Genomic DNA, 17,874 nt, shown 5'->3' with positions numbered 1-17,874 from the left:
GCTTCCCTCAAACCCACCCCCACCCCCACCAGAGGGCACCTCACACATCACAGGAACCAAAGCAAACTCCAGCTCATCCTCCTCTGAAAGCCCTGCCATGCCCTCACCTTTTGTTTACCAGGCAGACCTTTGGGGAGCACAAATCTGACCATGTTTCTTCCCAGCTCCAAACCCTGTTTGTCTCCCCTCTCCCCTCCCCACACTTGCTCCTGCTAACCTCTCCAGGCTCACCTGTCTTGACTCTTTCAAAAAAGGGCATGTGCCATGGGCCAAGCACTGTTCTAGATCACAGCTTGGCCCCAGTGGACTCGCTACCCCCCACCTAGGCCTGCTCTGACAGGCCAGGCCCGTGGGCACCTCCTTGCCTTTGCCTGTGCCCTGCCCCTCTGAGGCATCCCACCCCCAAAGCTTGTGGAAGCCTGTTCTGCATCCCGAAGCCCTTGATTTTCCCAGCCCAGCACTGATCATCACATGTCATGGTGACTGGTCAGGTCCCCAGGTTGGTGGGCAAAAACCAGGTGACGTGACCACTCTGCCCAGTGCTGACCCAGAGCTGAGGGTCTGAAAAGAACTTCCGAGACCATGTGCCAGGAAGAGCTTTCTGTCCCACCAGAACGTGATTCCACCTGTCCCCTATCCCACCACAGGGGCAGCACAGCCCTTTGGGCAGCAGCTTCCAGGAGCATGTGCCCTGGGGCACTCTCAGGCAGCACAGGCTGCTGAGCCCTTGCAAGGTGGGAGGGAGTGGCCTGCGAAAGGAAACAGTAGGCTGGCCTGGGGGTGGGTGGGCACACCTCCCAGGGTCCAGCCCTGGGGACAGCCAAACTGGGCCACCTCCAAGGCTCCTCCATGGGAGACTGACTGCTATTTTGTGCCTTCCCTGCGGAGTACCCATATACACCACAAAAACAGCACACGGAAACAGAGAGCAGACACGCAACAGCAAGGGACTGCCAGGCAGGGGAGGGAGCTCCTGGAGAGGCGGATTTCCCAGGCCCTAAACTGCCTAATGAGCTAAGGACTCATTACTGCTGGCTCCTGTAACTGCTGATGTCCCCAGGAGGGAGACCCCTCGGAGACAACTCTGGGTTCCCTGGGACACACAGGAAGCCCTAGGTCACGGCCTCTGTTGGGGAGAGCACATACTAGGTGCCAGGTGCCTTGAACATGTGACCTCAGCTAACCTTTCCAGGTAGTAGCGATCATCCTCATTGTGCAATAAGAAAACAGGACTGAGAGAGAAAGCAACCTGCTGGAAGTTGCACAGAGGGCACAGTCTAGACAGGCCACCAGGTCCTGTCTACCCATAAGGACGAGGGGCAGAGCACTGCAAAACTGTGTGTAGCAGTCTGCCATGTTCCAGCTCCACAGGCTCTGGAGAGAGGGGGAATGATATGACAGACGCATCCTCCGCTACTCAGGCTCTTGTCCCCACCCCCCACCCACCCCTCCAGCCATCAGGCATCTTGCTCTAGGCTCCTACGATGCCAAGTAACCGGGCTATAATCAGGGCCCCTCACCTTGTCACCTCATACTGTATTCCTGCCTCTGACCCATGCGGTCTGGAGACAAAAGGAAGATAGTTCTCACTGTGGCTCTCCCATGAGCTCCATGGAGTCCAGGCCTGTCCCTGCTTCTTCTCGTCTCATTATACGATAACCCCATTAGCAAATGCCCACTCACCCTTCAGGGCCCTTCCAGGAAGCCTTTCAGCCCTCCTCCCAAGATGCTCGGGTCCTGCCTCTGTGCCAGTGTGCCCCCAACACAGCACACGCTGCAATAACTCACACTGCAGATTCTGAAGGCAGGCCTGTATGGCTTCTTTCTACCTAGCACGTGACACGCACGGTAGACCAGCAGAAACCTCTTTCTGCTCAGGACCATGTCTGGCCCCACAAGCCTTCCCCTCGAGAACCACCAAGCCCCAGGCTAGGGAAACTGCTCAAGCCCCTCATGCCGAGGTCTCCACTGGAGCTGACTGGGCATTGACGCTGGGGCCTCTGGGCTAACTCTTGGCAGCTGCTTCTCCACACCCTCCTCCCTCCGCTTCCCTCAGAGGCCAGGGCCCCCACCATTCATTTGTCTCGTTAAGAGGCCTATAGAAACACATTTGTCTGCTCCGCGCTTCACTGCTCTGGTCGTTAATTCTCTGGGGTGCCTGCCCTACCTTTTGCAGCAGCTCTGTCCATATTTGCTGCTCAACCTTAGCTAGAAGTCTACCAAGTCTGACCAACGGGGAGGGGACAGATCCAAAGTGTGTGCAGCGTAAGGCAGACCTGTAGGACAGAACCTTCCTCCTGGGGCCACATCGCCATGGCCCCCAGCCCAGGTCCTTGTCCCAAAGCTCTCTGCCTAGGAGCAGAGCCCAATACATCTATTTGAGTGTCTCTAGCTGGTTTCTACATTCAAGACCCTGGCCTTTGGGCTCTGGTCCTTAAGGAACCAGCATGAAGGTTCTTGGACGCTGCTCTAAAAACTATTCTGATCTGTCCCAATTCCTACTGGGGGTCCAGGCCTGACTCTACCCCTCAACTCACTCACTTACCACACATTCTTAAGACCTGAGCTGGACAAGAGCCTGACCTCCCCCCGCCCAAGAACTCACAGTCCAATGGGACAGGCAGGCCTGAAGGAGATGGTCACAATGATGTAATCTGACAGGAGCACGGAGGAGCAGCACATGACCCAGGCGTCCAGAGGAAGTGACAGCTCCCGGTAAGGAGCCGGTCAGGTGAAATAGATGGGGAGGAGTGTTCCAAGCAGAGGAAACAGAAGGAACAGAGGCCTGGAGAGCACATGAACAACTGAGAAAAGTCAGCATGGCGGGGGTGTGGGGTGGTGGGCAGAGTGCAGGATGAAGCTGGCAGAGGCCTGACAACGCAGGGCCTGGGGAAGAGCTGAGGCCTCTAGGCTTGTTCTTGAAGGCAACAGGAGAGGAGAACGATGGGCGACATGATCAGGCTTTCATTTTGCAACATGACTCTTACTTTGGAATGGATTATGAATTATGCGGGAAGAGAATGGAGGCAGAGAAGCTATCAGGAGGCTGTTGCATACAAAAGCCCAAACCAGAGCCGAGGGTGGCTTGGGTGAAGGCAGTGGAGAGAAAAGTGGATGCATTCCAAAGATATTTAGAAAGTAGAAACAACAGAACTTGGTGATGGATTAGACGTGGGGTATGAGAGGGAGGAGACTGGGAGGAGGCCCAGCTTTCTGACTTGGGTGACTGGGTGGGTGGTAATGCCATTCGCCAGGAGGGAAAACACAGGAAGACGAGCAGGTTTAGGGGGATGAGAGTGAGGGGTACAGGTTGGGGCATGTTGAAGCCTGAAGCAGGAGGGGAAGGCAGTTATGCTCTCAGGATATGTTGACTCTGAAAGCCCAGCTGGGCGGTCGTCCCTCTGCCCTCACGCTCCTGTATGCAGGCCCTGAGAGTGTCCAAGGTGGGGTAGGGGGATCAGGATAGGACTGTAATGTCCAGAGGCTACTGACCCCACCTGACTCTCGACAAGCCTTTGCTTTTCTGCCAGCGTGGAAGTCACACCTGATGACTTCTACCCCAACCTGCCCCTGCAGGCTCAAGCCCTCTCCCAGCGGCCCCAACCAGGCCTGGAGATCACCCCACCCCCTAACCCCACTCTACTTCAGCTTGCCCAGCCCTCTCATTGCCAGAACCTCAATGCTCCCATTACCCCTCATCCCCACATCCCAGGAGTTATGCCTTCCCCTTCCTCCTGCCCTTCTAGCCCCACCAGGGCCCAGACTGGGAGGACAAAGGGCGGGAGCTCCAGTCCAACCCCTCTCCAGATCTGGTCCTGAATAATTAATGAGCCATTAGGAGAAAGGGCCTGGGTGGAGCAAAGAGAGAGATCTTTGCCTAGAGACTTGAGAGGGGGTTGGGGGAAACTCTATGGCCTGCTGACCCCCAGGGTGACCCCTGGGTTGGCTCTTGGCCACTTCTGGGCTCAGGACAGGCTGGGAACAGCCCCATCCCCCAGGGACCTTGGTTCCGACCTCGCCCCTCCCCCTCAGTGTGCAGATTGGCTAAATCAGCCCTGTGCCCCGCCTCCTACCAGTAACCAAGCAGTGGTAACCATGGTGACGGGGTGGCTGCGGCCAGTCTCCTAGTGCCAGGCAGGGGGAAGGGCGGCAGGAAAGGGACCAAAGTTCAGAGTTGGATCTGGGCAGGGGAAGGGGACAATCCCACCTCCCCCAACATACACAGAGAGGGGCGCTGGAGCCCAGCTCCCTCCGGGCCCCCCGATCTTCCCCTGATTCCCATGGCTGAGGGGCTGGGAGGACAAAAGGAAGGGCTCAATGTCTCTACACCTGAATCCTGAGGGTCTAGCCCAGGGGATGAGCTACAATGCTCTGGCTTCGGAGCCCTCCCGGGACCACTGTGGACACATGTGGTACCCCATTCCCACGTCCATTACACTTCCCTTTTGTGTTGCACTCCTTCCCCTATTCTCATGCCAACCGCTGACATGGCTCTGGCTGTGCCTTCTGCACAGATATGCAGTGGTGGGCACAGCACACGCCTGAGCACGTCACTCAATGACCACATGAATCCCAGACATGTCTCACCCTCCGCCTATAAAACAGGGTCACACTTAAGACATGCCCCACCCTGCAGTGCCTTCAGGGATGTGCAGAGACCTCACAGGATGCACCGAGAAGCATGGGGCTGGGGTACTCCTTGGATAAGGGCTCTCCATATGAGGGGTTCTTTCTAGGACAGAAGGTCTAGAAGGCTATCTAGCCATCCTATCTCTCCTAGTAGCTGGTCCTGTTCCCTATCCCAGAGTCCTGCTGCTAGGAGAGATGCTTCCTTTTGACCTGTGAGATCCCACACCTTGAGGAGTCAGACTTACTGTCACCATGGGCACCTGCCACCAAACCAAGCATCACGAGTGCAGGCACAAGGGGCACCATCGTCCTCCCTGGGACTGGTTCAGGGGCCATCCAGGGCTCCACCAGCACGGCCAGCCACAGCCCAGGACAATCTACCTGTGATGGAGAGAAGGGCAGGACCAGTTAGCTGGTATCCACTACTGTCCCTACTGCCCACCCATGCCACTTCCTAGGCTCACACACCACCCAGACTCCTGCTCATCCTCACCGAGCATCCAGAGCCCAGTTCAACAGTCCCCCTCCCCCTTGGACTGTGCAGGCTCCTCAGTGAATCTCCAGTGACTCTCTAATACAGCCCAACAGTCACACTACAGGGAGAGTACAAGAGGCCTTTAGGTCATTTCCTAAACCTGAATCAGGGGCAGGGAGGGCTACTGAGACCAGGATATGGCTACTGAGGGTGTACAGGATATGCTCCTTCGGACCTTGAGTTTCCAACTTGCCTCCATAAGAGAACAGGGACAGAGAAACAGGGTATGAGAGACACAGAGACCAAACAAAACAAGACAAAGATAAGGAGGAGGAAGAACTGAACAGACCCATAGACGCTAAGGACTCCAGAGTCCCTGGAGCACCCTGTTCACCTTCCTCTCCCAGCAGGGAGGGACGAGGAAGGTGGCCAGACCCTGCATGCAGCCCCCAGAGAACAAACAAGACAAGATCCCGATCCATGTATCAGAGGCTTGAAGCCAAAGCCACAACCTGTCTGGGCTCATCTGGACATTCAAGATGAGTTGTACCTGCCCAGCTGGCTACCCTCAACCTATCCAATTCCCATAGCACCTTCCCACTCCAAAGGAAAACTACAGGGAGGCTCTAGTGGCCAGGAATAAGGGTGCTGGGCCCTAAGATTCACCCCCATACCTCCTCTGCTCTTGTCACAGCAGAGGTATGGGCAAACTTCAGGGAGCCGTATGCTCAAAGGTGCCAACCACACTGAGGCAGGAACCCATGCATGGGGAAGACTGCATTTGGGATTGGCTGAGTGCCTCCGGCCTTTGCTCACAGGTCACCTCTCCTGGTGTTCCCTCTGTACTCTGCCAGAAACCTGTGTGAAGCCTCCGGCATGGCCACGCCATGCAGTACAGACACACCGCTCTCACTCCATCCTGACGGGGAGCTCCTGAGGGCCTCTCTCTCATGTCCTCTATAGGGCTTTACGGGATTCACGCCAGTGTCCACCAGCTTTGCTCATACCTTGCTCTGAGCAAGGGCTGCACGTGACAAGTCCCTCGTTAATGTTCTAAAAACACCACAGGACCGAGAGGAGGAGCAAGTGGTGGTGAACACACCTTGAGACCCGGCAATGGTACCCACTGACTCTGGTGGGAGAGCTGTGATCAGAGCCAGGTACCAATAGATCCGTAATTGAAAAGAGAATCTGCAGGTGACAAGAGGCAGGGCTCAAAGACGGCTCTGCTTCTTCCTAGAACTTGAACCCTAGTCTCAACTGAGATAGTCAAAGGTCATGAAATCACAGGACAAGAGGTGAGCAAAGGTGCTGGGACAAAGCAGGCAGGACCGTGAAGTGGAACAGGGGCGGACCACGAAGGGAAAAGGGTAAGAGATGTCCCTTGTCCCAGATCTTGCCAAAAGTCTAAGACAGGAGCTGAGCAGCAAAAGTAAGAAAGTTGAAGAAGCATGGTGAGCATCCAGCCCCATCTACACTACGCCGAGTTCCCGCTCAGTGATCAAAGAGCTCAGGTGGCTGATAACAAAAGAGAGGGAGACCTTATGATGAAGGCCAATTTGGAATGGAGGTCACATATCACAAAGTCCTGTCTGGGCTTGGTCATCACAGCACAGTGGTGCAGCAGTGTAGCCAACAACAGAATTCAACGTCCCAGCAGACATCAGGTGGCAAACTGCTCAGCTAGGCTGTCATGGGGATATAGTCTCCCGACACAATCATTCTATAGCCTCTGGTACAGACATCATGGGTTTATAGCTCAGTGATACGCTGCATCAAAGGACGGGCTGAGGGCCTAGTACAGACATCATGGGGGCAAAAATATTCACAGAAGTTTAACCTCAGGTATAAGCGTCCGGTGTGAACCCCTCAGGGCAGACATCACAGGGGCTTAACCCCTCAGGAACACATTATGGGGGCATTTCTCCCTGGGACGGACACAAAAGGGATGAAGCTACGTAGAGCAGACATTATGAAAGTACAATTAAACAGCACAGTCACTCTGGGACATAACTCCCCAGTACAATCATGATAGTCTTAATCCCCTATAGCTGCCCTGGTACACACAGCAGTATAATTCCCAGGTGTAGACATCACAGAGGTGTAGCCGTCTGGTTCAGACATCAGCACACGTGTACACAGAGAGTCCAGACATCAGGGAGTGTAGCTGCCTGATAGACATTACAGGGGTATAATTGCCCCACACATTAGCATAGAGGTGTAAGCCCGTTACAGACATCATGGAGATATCAGTCCCTGCTACCAATATGAAAGGGGTATATATCTCCAATACAACCATCATGAGGGCATAACTACAGAGCAGACACCATGGGGGACAATCGTGGATGAGATTCCAATCACAAGTGTTGGAGAACCAGGGCCTCTGATAACTCCACCCCAATGTGACAACGACAAGGAGCCCTTACTTGAGGACTGACTCCAGGAACCCCCTGTGTATCTGGGTCTGGGGTGTTCAGGACACTGTTCTGATCCAGAAAGCAGGATAGACAAAGGTGGAGAAGCCAAAAAGACATTTCCTCCCCCAGAGAGCTCTCCCAGTGGCCCATGGACACAGGGACATGGCTGCCGAGAGAAGGGGAGACACGGGGACCCACAAACATAGACACATTCTCGGAGAACTATTCAGATTCAGGCAATCGCATAGCTGTCTGAGCCAGGGCCTCTCCTTCACCAGCTCCTGGCATTAGCAAGCTGCCTCCCACTCCACTCTGGGCACAGAGCCTGCCCGTGTCAGGCGGTGCAGGCCGCTCTCAGCTCTAGGGCCCCGTCATCAGAGTCCCGGATCCCCCGGCCTGTCCCCACTCCAGAGTGCTCAGGGTCACCTGAGTGGGGGAAGGGAGGAGAGAAGCAGGGAGGCGGGACTGATGTTAGCCTTGCCGGGAACCTTCTGAATCCGGCATGACAGTGTTAAGAGCAGAGCGTCCACTTCCGCCAGCATGGCTGGGTGAGTCTGGGCTTTTAACGCCTGAGATGAAAACAAGGCCTGAACGCTTCACAGTCAGGCGTGTCTGTGAATTGCACTGCGGACCACTGGTTACACCAAACTGGCATACTTGGGCAGGAAAACAACTCTATACTGTATGATACTACAGACTATAATTGGATGTAATTTTTTTAAATAGAGAATAATTTTAACATATCTTTTTCCTTTGCTATGTCAGTGTTAAGCTGCCAACTGCCCTTTCTTGGGAAGAGCCGTCCTTTCTCCTCAAATTTTGTCCTTGGTGTTAAAATGTCCTTTCTTGTATGAAAAGACAGTGATAGAAGATAGCACTTTATTTTTAATGATGTCCTTACTTGACAAAATAAAAAACTGCCAACCCCATGTCTGGCCCCAAGTACTTTTGGCAATTATACCAGTTGGTGAAATCGAAGACCCTGGGAGCCACTGTTTTGAGGAAAAAGGAAGGAGGAACAGATACCACACACAGCCACGGGATTCAAATACGAATGTCACAAAAAGGCATGTTACAAAGAGTTCCTATCACTTCCATGCAGCCCAACCTAACCACCCGTCAGCCTTAGAGCCGCCCAAAGAGACTGTGTGATGCCAGAGATTTCAGGGGGGTTCCCTGGCTGGAGAATACCTAGGATCATTCCAGAGTCCTCCTCATGAATATGCAAACACAGATTGATTTGTTTCCCTTGGGCACGTGTTATTATTCACAAATATTAATTAATCTCCAAATACCACCTGTTCCTCCAGCCTCCTCCTTGTCTCCTCCCCACACCAGGATCCTGGCTCCCAGGAGGCTGTGGCCCTAAAATGGACATCAGCAGGAGGGGTACTCAGGGCCCCATGGAGCACTGGCCAAGGGGAGAGGCCAGTGCTTGGGCAAGAGGAGCCTGAGGCCAGGGAGAGCTGGGAGCTGTTCATCTTCTAATCAGCAGGCAGCTAACCGAGCACTTCTGTCACGTCCTGGGCAGTTCACCGCGTGGCACTGCAGCGGTGGCCACAGAGGCGGAAACAGGCTTGTCACACTTGGGAAGGGAAAACCAACATGTGTCTAGCTCTCACCGAACCAACCGCCGGATTATGGCGGGAATAAATCAGAGGCTCAGCAGCGACCCCGGCCCTGGGGAAGGAGGTGGACAGCAAAGAGTCTGTGAGCACAGCCAGGAACAGCTCACTTGCCCTTTCACGGCTGGGACTCCCAGCCCTTAGCTTCTTGGTCTCCCCTGGGAATGGACTGGGGGATTAGGAAGTGTTCCAAAATCTCTCGGGGTGGCACAAAGTCCTGCAGAGGCTTAGCTCTGGTGGCAGACCAAGGGAAGTAGCAGAGGTACCTTCCTACAGCTATAATCCCTAAGCCACCAGCCCTCAGCTTCCTTCCTCAGGGGAGTGGAGCCTCCCTTCGGGTAATGTTCAATGTGGCTACTTCCGGGCCTCTGCACTTGCTGTTCTCTGTTGGGAAGAATGCCCTTCTCTTGCCCCCAGCCACCTACTCACCTGTCAGAACTCAGCTTAAGTGGCCAATAACTACAAATCTCCCTGGTTTTCCAGATTTGCACAGATTAGTGAAGGCAAGAGGTGGTACAGACTAGTGGTTCTCAGTCTAGGGTAATTCTGTCTCCTGTGGGACATCTGGTAATGTCTAGAGACATCTGTTAAGACTAGGGACCGTGGGGAAGGGCAGGTGCTACTAGCATCTAGTGGGAAGAAACAAAGGATGCTACTATATCTCCTATAACAACAGGCCAGCCCCCGACAGGAAAGGATTATCTGAGCCAATGTCAACAGTACTGAGGTTGAGAAACTCTAATGTAGACAGCAAGATCTTTTGCTGACGTAACCTAGGGCCTATTCTGGTCCCTGCCCCAGAACCTAGTCCCCTATGAGCACCCTGAGCCCCATAACCAAGGAGGCCTCAGCCTGATTTCACTCTAATATTAGCTGTCCCTGGGTCTCAGGACCTCAGAGCACCTTCCCCTCCCCATCCAAGTCAGCCTTGTCTCCAGAAGCCACATCCTACCCCAATCCCTTTAGACATGCCAGCAGGACACAGGGTTCCACTTTCAGGCACCTTTTCTGATGAAATTGGGTTCCCAGGTAGGTCAGACCCATCATCTCAGGATGAACAGGTAAAGGGACAGATGGTATCTGCACCGTGAAGGGACACACGGTATTCCCACGCCTAACCAACCCATCTGACCTTTCTAACCTGTGACAAGGCCTTTCTTGCAGCAGCTTCTAAATAACCCCAAAGCCTATCTCACTACGCACAGGACCTGGCCCCCAGCAGATACCTAATATGTGTTCATTTCCCTCCTCTGCCCAGGCCAGACCCTTCCCTTCCATGCCTTCTTCATTCAGCCATCTGTGCAGAACTGTTCAGTGAACCTGCTGGGCCCTGAGCCAGGAGGCAGGGTGATGAACAAGACAGTCATAGGCTCTGCCTTCAAGAAGCTCAGAGAGGATGGCCTAACTAGAACTCACCCTCCCCAGTCATAGGCTCTGCCTTCAAGAAGCTCAGAGAGGTTCTTGATCCCACTCCTCTTCCAGGTTCCCACCTCAGTGACAGCACTACCACCAACCTGGTCACCCAAGCCAGCCAGTCCTCAAATGCTCCCCTTTCCTCATCTCACACACCTAGGGGGTCGGTAAGTTTGAATCTGCCCTGTATCCATCCCAACCACCACCACGTTAAGACCTTATCACTGCCTATCTCTTTAGTGGGCTTTCTGCCTCCAGTCACTCCCTTTCAATCCATCCTGCACACAAACCAATGCCCCTTTTTAACTTACAATAATGCGAATCTGATCATGTCCCTAGAGCATGCCCTGTTTGCTGCTTTATTCCACAGGAGACACCCAATGTTTCATAAATAGATAAAATGGATAGATGAATGCATGGATGTTGCTTCTCTGCTTAAGAACCTTCAATGCCTCTAAGTCACCCTCAGGAAAATGCCCAGAGTCCTGAGACTGACGTCCAAGGCCCAACATGCTCTGACTCCAGTTTAACTCTCCAACCTCATTCCTTTAAACTCCAACCCACCCACTTGTGCTTCTAACAGAAAAAAGTAGACCTCGAGGAGACAAGGAGGGATGTGCCCCAGATCCTGGGGGGTACCCTATTCCTTTTACTATAATCTACAGTCGACAAGAACAGTCTTTTCTATAGAAACACAGTGTATGGGAAAGCAGACAATTCTGGTGTAAGTTCCAGGATGTCGCCCAGAAGCCTATTTTACACCTACATCAGCTGACAAGCTGCATATCAGTCCCCACCCACTGCTATCATCCGTTCTGGTCAGAAACCTGTTAGTAACCCTGACACCTCCCCTCCCTCATGCCCCACATTCAGTCCTTCACCATGTCCCGTCTACTCCACCTCCCTAAATAGCACTCAAATCCCTTTTCTCCACCTCCATCGCCACCTTCCTGGTCCAGGCCTCCGTCATCTCTCAGCCACACGCACAATGGATCATGCCAAGCCCCTAGGGATCATCCTTCAATGGCTCTCCACCAGCCTATGTCAAAACCCAAGCTGTTTGGCCTGGCCTGCAGGGCCCCGCTGCGCCCCCAGCCCCGCACATCGGGCATACTCACCGAATCTTTACTGGCTCACACCAGTCACTCTCAGTCACTCTGGGACAACCAGCATTGAGGGCAGGGCACCGGGGCCTCCGCTCCTTCCTGCAGAGAGAAGAAAGGATGAGACCATCGAGAATTTCATCACAGTAGAGTATATACTGACACAAAAAGACATTCAAATTTTGCTGTTTACGCAAAGGGGAAAAAAAGGCAAGTTACGGAACTGTTTGTGTAAGATGATCTCCACTTCACTCACTCACTACCTTCTGAGCACCTACTACCTACCAGACTTTCTTCCAGCCATCCAGCTTATAGCTGTGAACAACACAGACCAAGTCCCTGACTTCATCAGTAACACTGTGTCCAAACTCCTCAGCATAACCATCCAGCCAGAGGAGCAGCGGGCATTACCCACCTCTGCAGCCCCACCTGCGCATGTTTTCCTCCTTCCCACCAGCCAACTGCAAAAACTTCCTCTTCTCATTCTCGAATGTGCCACATTCCTTCCAGTCTTCCAGCCTTGCTGTATGCTACTGCCTGAAATGCACTATCCACATCCTTCTAGCTAACTAAATACCCCTCGGATCTCAGAGCTGATGGTGCTTTCTCAGGGAAGCCTTCCATGGTGTCCCAGAATACATGCTGGACCCTTGCCTTGGAGCAGAGACCACAATGTGATGATCTATTTACACATTTGCTGAGTGGTCACTGAGTCATGAGCTTGGCATGCGCCTGTCCGAGCTCCGTACCCCTAGCACCCAGCAGAAAGCTAGCACATAGTAGGTGCTCTATCGAGGTCTGCTGAATGAGTGGATGAACGCATGAATGAGTTCACAGAAAACAGCCCAGCCTGGAAGAACCACACTAGCATATAGGCAGCCTTCAAAGAAACTTTGGAAGGGATTTTTATTTTTGACTTTCTGCTTCTCTATAATTTTTAAAAGGAAAGTGTGCCCCTAGATGCCTCCTCCGCTGGCACACACACAGCGACAGAGCCCGGCCCCTTCCTTCTAGAACCATTACCGACATCCTACCAGCGTGGGCACCATCCTGGGTGAGGGTAGGGGTCAGACACACCCACTCCATCTCACCACTACCTCACTGCAGCTCAGGGACTTGGCACCACTGGTGACCACTTGATGCAGGCTGCACCTCACAGCGGCCTTCTCCTCAGTCTCACGCCCCCACATGCACATCAATCCCCACCCTGAACGGCAACATTATCGTGGCTTCTCCCAAAGTGAGAACACACAGGAAAAAGGCTCAGGGAGCGCTGTTAACGGCCCAGGCCACCCTCCGTTACCTGAGAATAGTCCTCACCTGAGACTGACTGCCTTGGCCAACATGGTGGATGTCCTCATTGACTAAAGACTCCCCAACCTAATACCATCAACACTGACCCTGGAGCTCACACCCTCTCCTGCCTCCATCCCCACCCTGGCCCCCAGGAACCAACAGCCTCGGGCCTCACTCAGGATGGCTGCTTACTTTCCTCTCTCAGCCCTCTGAGCTTCTCCACAAAGTTCCCTGTGGCCACTGCTCCCAGCACACAGGCTGCCAGGCGGGTCTGGCCAGACAAACCAGCTTCCGTGTCTCGAACTCAAAGGCCCGTTTGTCTGGGGATGTTCACGGAGCTCACAGTGCCAGATGTGAGGCTGTTGGCTCCACCTTTGCTCAGGGACCTTGGAGCAGAGTTCCAGGAGGAGGACAGAGAGGTCTCCCAAGCCAGGAGGCAATACTGCTACAACCATGACCGCACCAGGAGCTCTGGGCCTACTGTCCTGAGGCTGGACCTAAAGTGAGCAGGAGCCACACCTGGAAAGAAGTTATGTGCTCCAAATGGCTTGAAGGCAGTCAGAGAACAGATAAAACAAGCACTTAGAAAGACCCTAGAGCACACAGAACAGCATCAGGGCAGGATTCTAGAATAGCCAGAACAGCTCCTGGCACCACACCAGTCCGGGATCAAACCGGCCTCCCCAAACCATCTAGACAGGCAATCAGAATCACCCCTCGGCTTCACCAGAACCACTCTAGACTTACCCTGGGACGAGCCCAGAATAATCGGAACTGCTGGTTACACCCAGAAGACCAACTAGAAAGCTACTCAAAGAGAACCTGACTGGTATTGAACAGGTTAGAAATCACTAGTTGGCACCCAGAAAGGCCTCAGAAGGGGTGAGTTTGGCAGCTATGACTAAGACCAGGTAAGAAGGCCTTGGCACCAGCTTGGGGCTGGCCCCCAGAAGGGCTCTCCATCACCTGCCAGGCCTGGAACCTGGCCTGGCAGCGGGAGCAGGAACAAGTTGAAATCTAGAGAAGCACAGACACCGCTCTGGAACAGCCCCAGGCAGCCCCTATGGCTGCACCAACAACAGTCCCCAGAAGCAGCAGCTAAAACACTGCCTAAGAGCAAAAACCATTGTTCTCAGATCTGGAGGCTGGAGACACACAAAGTCCAGGTACCTCTGGACCTCAGAGGCAGACAACAGGAGGAAAGAACCTCGCTAGATGTCCAGGGGTGGAGAAAATGGAAAACTGAACACACTGAGGCTGCCCCTTCTCAGAATCCCCTCTACCTACTCCAACACTGGGGCCTTTTCCCCAGGGCTTCTTCCTCTCAAATCTTCTCACACCAGCCCACCTGAAGGTCAAAAATACCTAAGCAACACACACAATCCCATAGATGAGGGATGTGGGCTGGGCAAAACCTTTATTGAGCTCCCTCTACTTGCTAGCCTAAGCTCAGAACTGCAGCTACTTTAGGTGAGCAGGTGCCCTAACCACAATAACATAGAGTTTTTAAAGCTCCTTCCCATTTTGATGAGGGTGGGTTTGTACCACCCTGTTGATGATGATTATAATAAACAACTGCTAACACTGAGATACTGCTTACTAGATTCCAGGCCCTGTCCTAAGGACTTTCTGCATATTAATTTTAATCCTCATAACAACCCCATGAAGAATGGAATTCTATTACATATGTTTGACAACTAAGAAAACTGATGCAGAAATGTTAAACAACTTGCTCAAAGTCGCACTGCAATGAAGTGGAGTTGAACCCCAACAGTTAGAAACCTGTCTGTGCTCTTAACCACTGAGGCTGTCGTCTCTTGATGAGCACAGCTCCACAATCCTTTCACAGAGCTCTCTGTCCTTTCCCTGGCCCAGACTGCTCTCTCAAACTCCAGATGCTCACACCCAATCCCCTCCTGGATGACCCCCAACCCCAGAAACTCAACTGCCGCATCTCAAAGGCAATGTGTCCAACCATGAACTCATTATCTGTCCCCCTGCCTCCAAACTACCTATCTTCCCAAGTCCCTAGTTCTGTGAAGTCACTTCCAGGAATCTGAACCCCTTCCCTTTCTCTTCCTCACCTCACATCCAACGAATCATCTTGTCCTAATAAATATTCCTTCTAAATAGCTCCATGCTACTGCCCTATCCAAGCCACCATCATCCCTTGCCTAACTTACCTGCACCTTCCTTCTCTTTGGGCATCCTGTCTCCATCCACTTCCCACAGCCAGAGTCCCCTTTTAGAAACATAAATCTGATCATAACACACTCCACACCCCAAGCTTTAATTCTTTGGTGTCTCCCTTCTGTGTTCTCAGAGTAAAATTATAACCACTTAACAGGACATTCAAGGCCCTCTGTGATCTGCTATCTCTCTGAATATCCCACAAGTGACAAGACCTCTGAATCTTCACTCATATTGTTTTTCTGCCTGGAGTGCCCTTTCTTAAACTGGCAAACTCCTATTCATCCTTCAAAACCCAATTGAGATAGCCCCTTCTTCGTTTCCTCTGGGACTATCTCACCTTGACCTCTGACTCTCCCCTGCCTTATCACATTGAACACTCCCAACATTCTAACCTCAGCTCAGAATTACAGCTGCTTTAAGTGAGCTGATGCTGCCTCTTCTACACAGCTGTTAGTCCACTGGAAGCAAGGCAGCCTGGCTGCAAGTGCCTAGCCCAGAGTCTGGCACACAGTCAGCAATCAATAAGAGGTTACTGAATTGCTGTGCATTCCCATGATGCAATCTGTCCCCCCAGGGACCATGAGCTTCTCAAGGGCAAGGCCCTGGCTGCGAGCTTGGTCCAAGCACACAGCAGTGTCAGTCACATGGGAAGTGGCTACCACTGATGCTGATGCACTGCCACACAGTTCCCTTGGATTCTCACAACAGCCCTGGCACCTGACCAGGGTTGGATTAGCTGCCCCATTTTAAAGGGGGTCAAACTGAGCCTCAGGGAGGAAGGGATCTCCTCAAGGTCTCCAGCTGGGAAGTAGAGGAGCTGCAGTGTGTGTCATAGGCTCTACAGAGGAGTTCTGGGTCCTAACTTCCCCTGACTGAGGGACCTCAAGCCTGGACTCCCAGTTAGGGCGATGGGAGAGAGTGGAAGGAGCACGGATTGCCAAGGGCAGCGTTTTGTTGCATATCAACGCCATTTCCAAGAAAAGTTTCAGCAGACTCAGTCTCCTCTTACTGCAGCCCCCTGCCCGAACTGTTTCACCAGCACCCAAATCTAGCCTCCTCTCTCAGAAGCCCTGCATACCACATCTACCCTTGCAGGGTGCACAAGGCTGAAAAGAGAGCTTGGGAGGTGCAGGGAAGAAGAAAGGGAGGAAGGAAGGAATTATGTTAAAACAATTCCCTTGTTAAAGGAAAGAAGAAAGAGGGAAGAGAAAGAGCAGTGGAAAAGAAAACACAACTGCAGAGACATTTGGTAAGGGGGACACTGCGCAAGCAAAAATGTACAAGAAAATGTGAACAAGAATGCACAAGACTGTGAGTGTGCACACACCCCTCCTTGGATGTGCACAGGGGCGCTGTGAGAGCACAAGTATAGAAGAGGTGCATGCTATGCAAACACAGCAAATTTCTGAGCTCTGGCTGTTGAGAAGGCCCAAGTGTGCAAGTGCGAGAGCAGGAAGGTAAGTGGATGTGGGTGGGTAGGTGGGTGGGTGACCTGGGTATGGGAAGGAGGAGGTGTGTGTGGCCTGGGGCTGCAGATGTGGGGGCCTGTGCTTGAGGAGTTACACCTGCTCCTTCTTGAAGCCCTAGGCTCATTCATATAATCAGTGAAAAACAGGGATTTCTTGCTCCCTGAAGCGAGAGTTAATAAGGAGCCAAGCATAGAATTTCCTGAGATTTCCTGTCAGAACCCTCCTCTGGAGCCCATTAGATCCCTGCTACCTCCCAAAGGATCCCTCAGCAGATCCTTTCCCTTCTCAGGGAATCCCTCACCCTGGAGAAGTCCCCTGGAATCATCACTCTGGCTCCTTTTCCAGGCCTCCCACCCCAATGCACTTTCCTGGATTCTTTGGCCAGATTCGGCTCCAGGTCACTCTGGATCCCAGCCCTTGTCTGTTCCAAAGCCAAAGTGGAGTCTTTACCCCCACCACTCAGCAGTCCAGCCTCTCTCGCTGTGCCTCACTATCCCCTGGGGAAACCAGAGGATCCCCTCACACTGGCAGCCTCCTTTCCATTTCACAGCTCGGAGAGAGACAGGGCTCCCACCCTCCAACCTGCCCCAACTCGGGGGCCCTGTACTAGGGGAGGGGGCATGTTAAATGGGGAGAAAAGCCAGCCCCTCCCCCACCCCGGGGTGGAAGAACCAGAGGGGCAGCATTCCATTGAACTGGGGAGGGGGCCGTGCAGAAGGAGGCAGAGACTTGGGTCAGTGGGAGAGACATTAAGAGACTAGTGAGAGACACAACTGAGAGACCCAGGGAGAAACACTCAGAGATGGGGGAGGGACAGCAGAGAGACCCCGGGATTGCCGGGCCGGGTGGGGGTGCAGGAGAGACTGGGAGGCAGTGACACAGGGAGACGGCGATACTGAGACGTTGAAGGGCAGAGATAGAGACCGAGACACAGAGCGAAAGAGAGAAAGAAGCTGAGACAGAAACGTGGGCACCGCGATGAGGACCAGGGCACACCAAAACGGGACGGGACGCGGGGCGACGACTGAGTGAACTTTCTGGAGCGGGTCCGAGTCGACACGTCCTTCCGGGACACATTGCTCCAGGGCCTTCGGGTCGTCGTACGGGCGTGGGGGTGGGTACAGTCCACTCCGGCCCCTCCCCAGCTAGCGCTGGCGACTGGGGGGGATGGGGTTCCAAACTCACGCCCGGCGCACTCCGGGACCGCACGTGCGCCGTGGCGGCGAACGAGACTGGGGTTCGCCGGCTGCGGAT

The 17,874-nt window shown here is 53.4% G+C and overlaps 1 protein-coding gene across 4 annotated transcripts in view; it reads right to left on the bottom strand.

The window, feature by feature from the left end:
* The window catches only part of PTPRF (protein tyrosine phosphatase, receptor type F), a 76,222-nt gene extending 64,439 nt beyond the window's left edge, over positions 1 to 11,783 (bottom strand). For 3 of the 4 annotated variants that reach the window (XM_025046425.1, XM_025046423.1, XM_006911393.3), the window contains exons 1-2: positions 11,678 to 11,783; positions 4,875 to 5,010 (exon numbers count right to left, since the gene is read on the bottom strand). In XM_025046425.1, the coding sequence (XP_024902193.1) occupies positions 4,875 to 4,965 (91 nt within the window). In that variant the 5' untranslated portion in view covers positions 4,966 to 5,010; positions 11,678 to 11,783. The remainder of the gene's footprint in view (positions 1 to 4,874; positions 5,011 to 11,677) is intronic. The other variant, XM_025046424.1, reaches the window with a different exon arrangement.
* Between the last annotated feature and the right edge of the window lie 6,091 nt (positions 11,784 to 17,874).

The sequence above is a fragment of the Pteropus alecto genome, unplaced genomic scaffold (assembly GCF_000325575.1).
Source record: "Pteropus alecto unplaced genomic scaffold, ASM32557v1 scaffold484, whole genome shotgun sequence".
Lineage (NCBI taxonomy): Eukaryota > Metazoa > Chordata > Mammalia > Chiroptera > Pteropodidae > Pteropus > Pteropus alecto.
The sequence above is the reverse complement of the archived record's forward strand: the minus strand, read 5'-3'. Positions and strand labels throughout refer to the sequence as shown.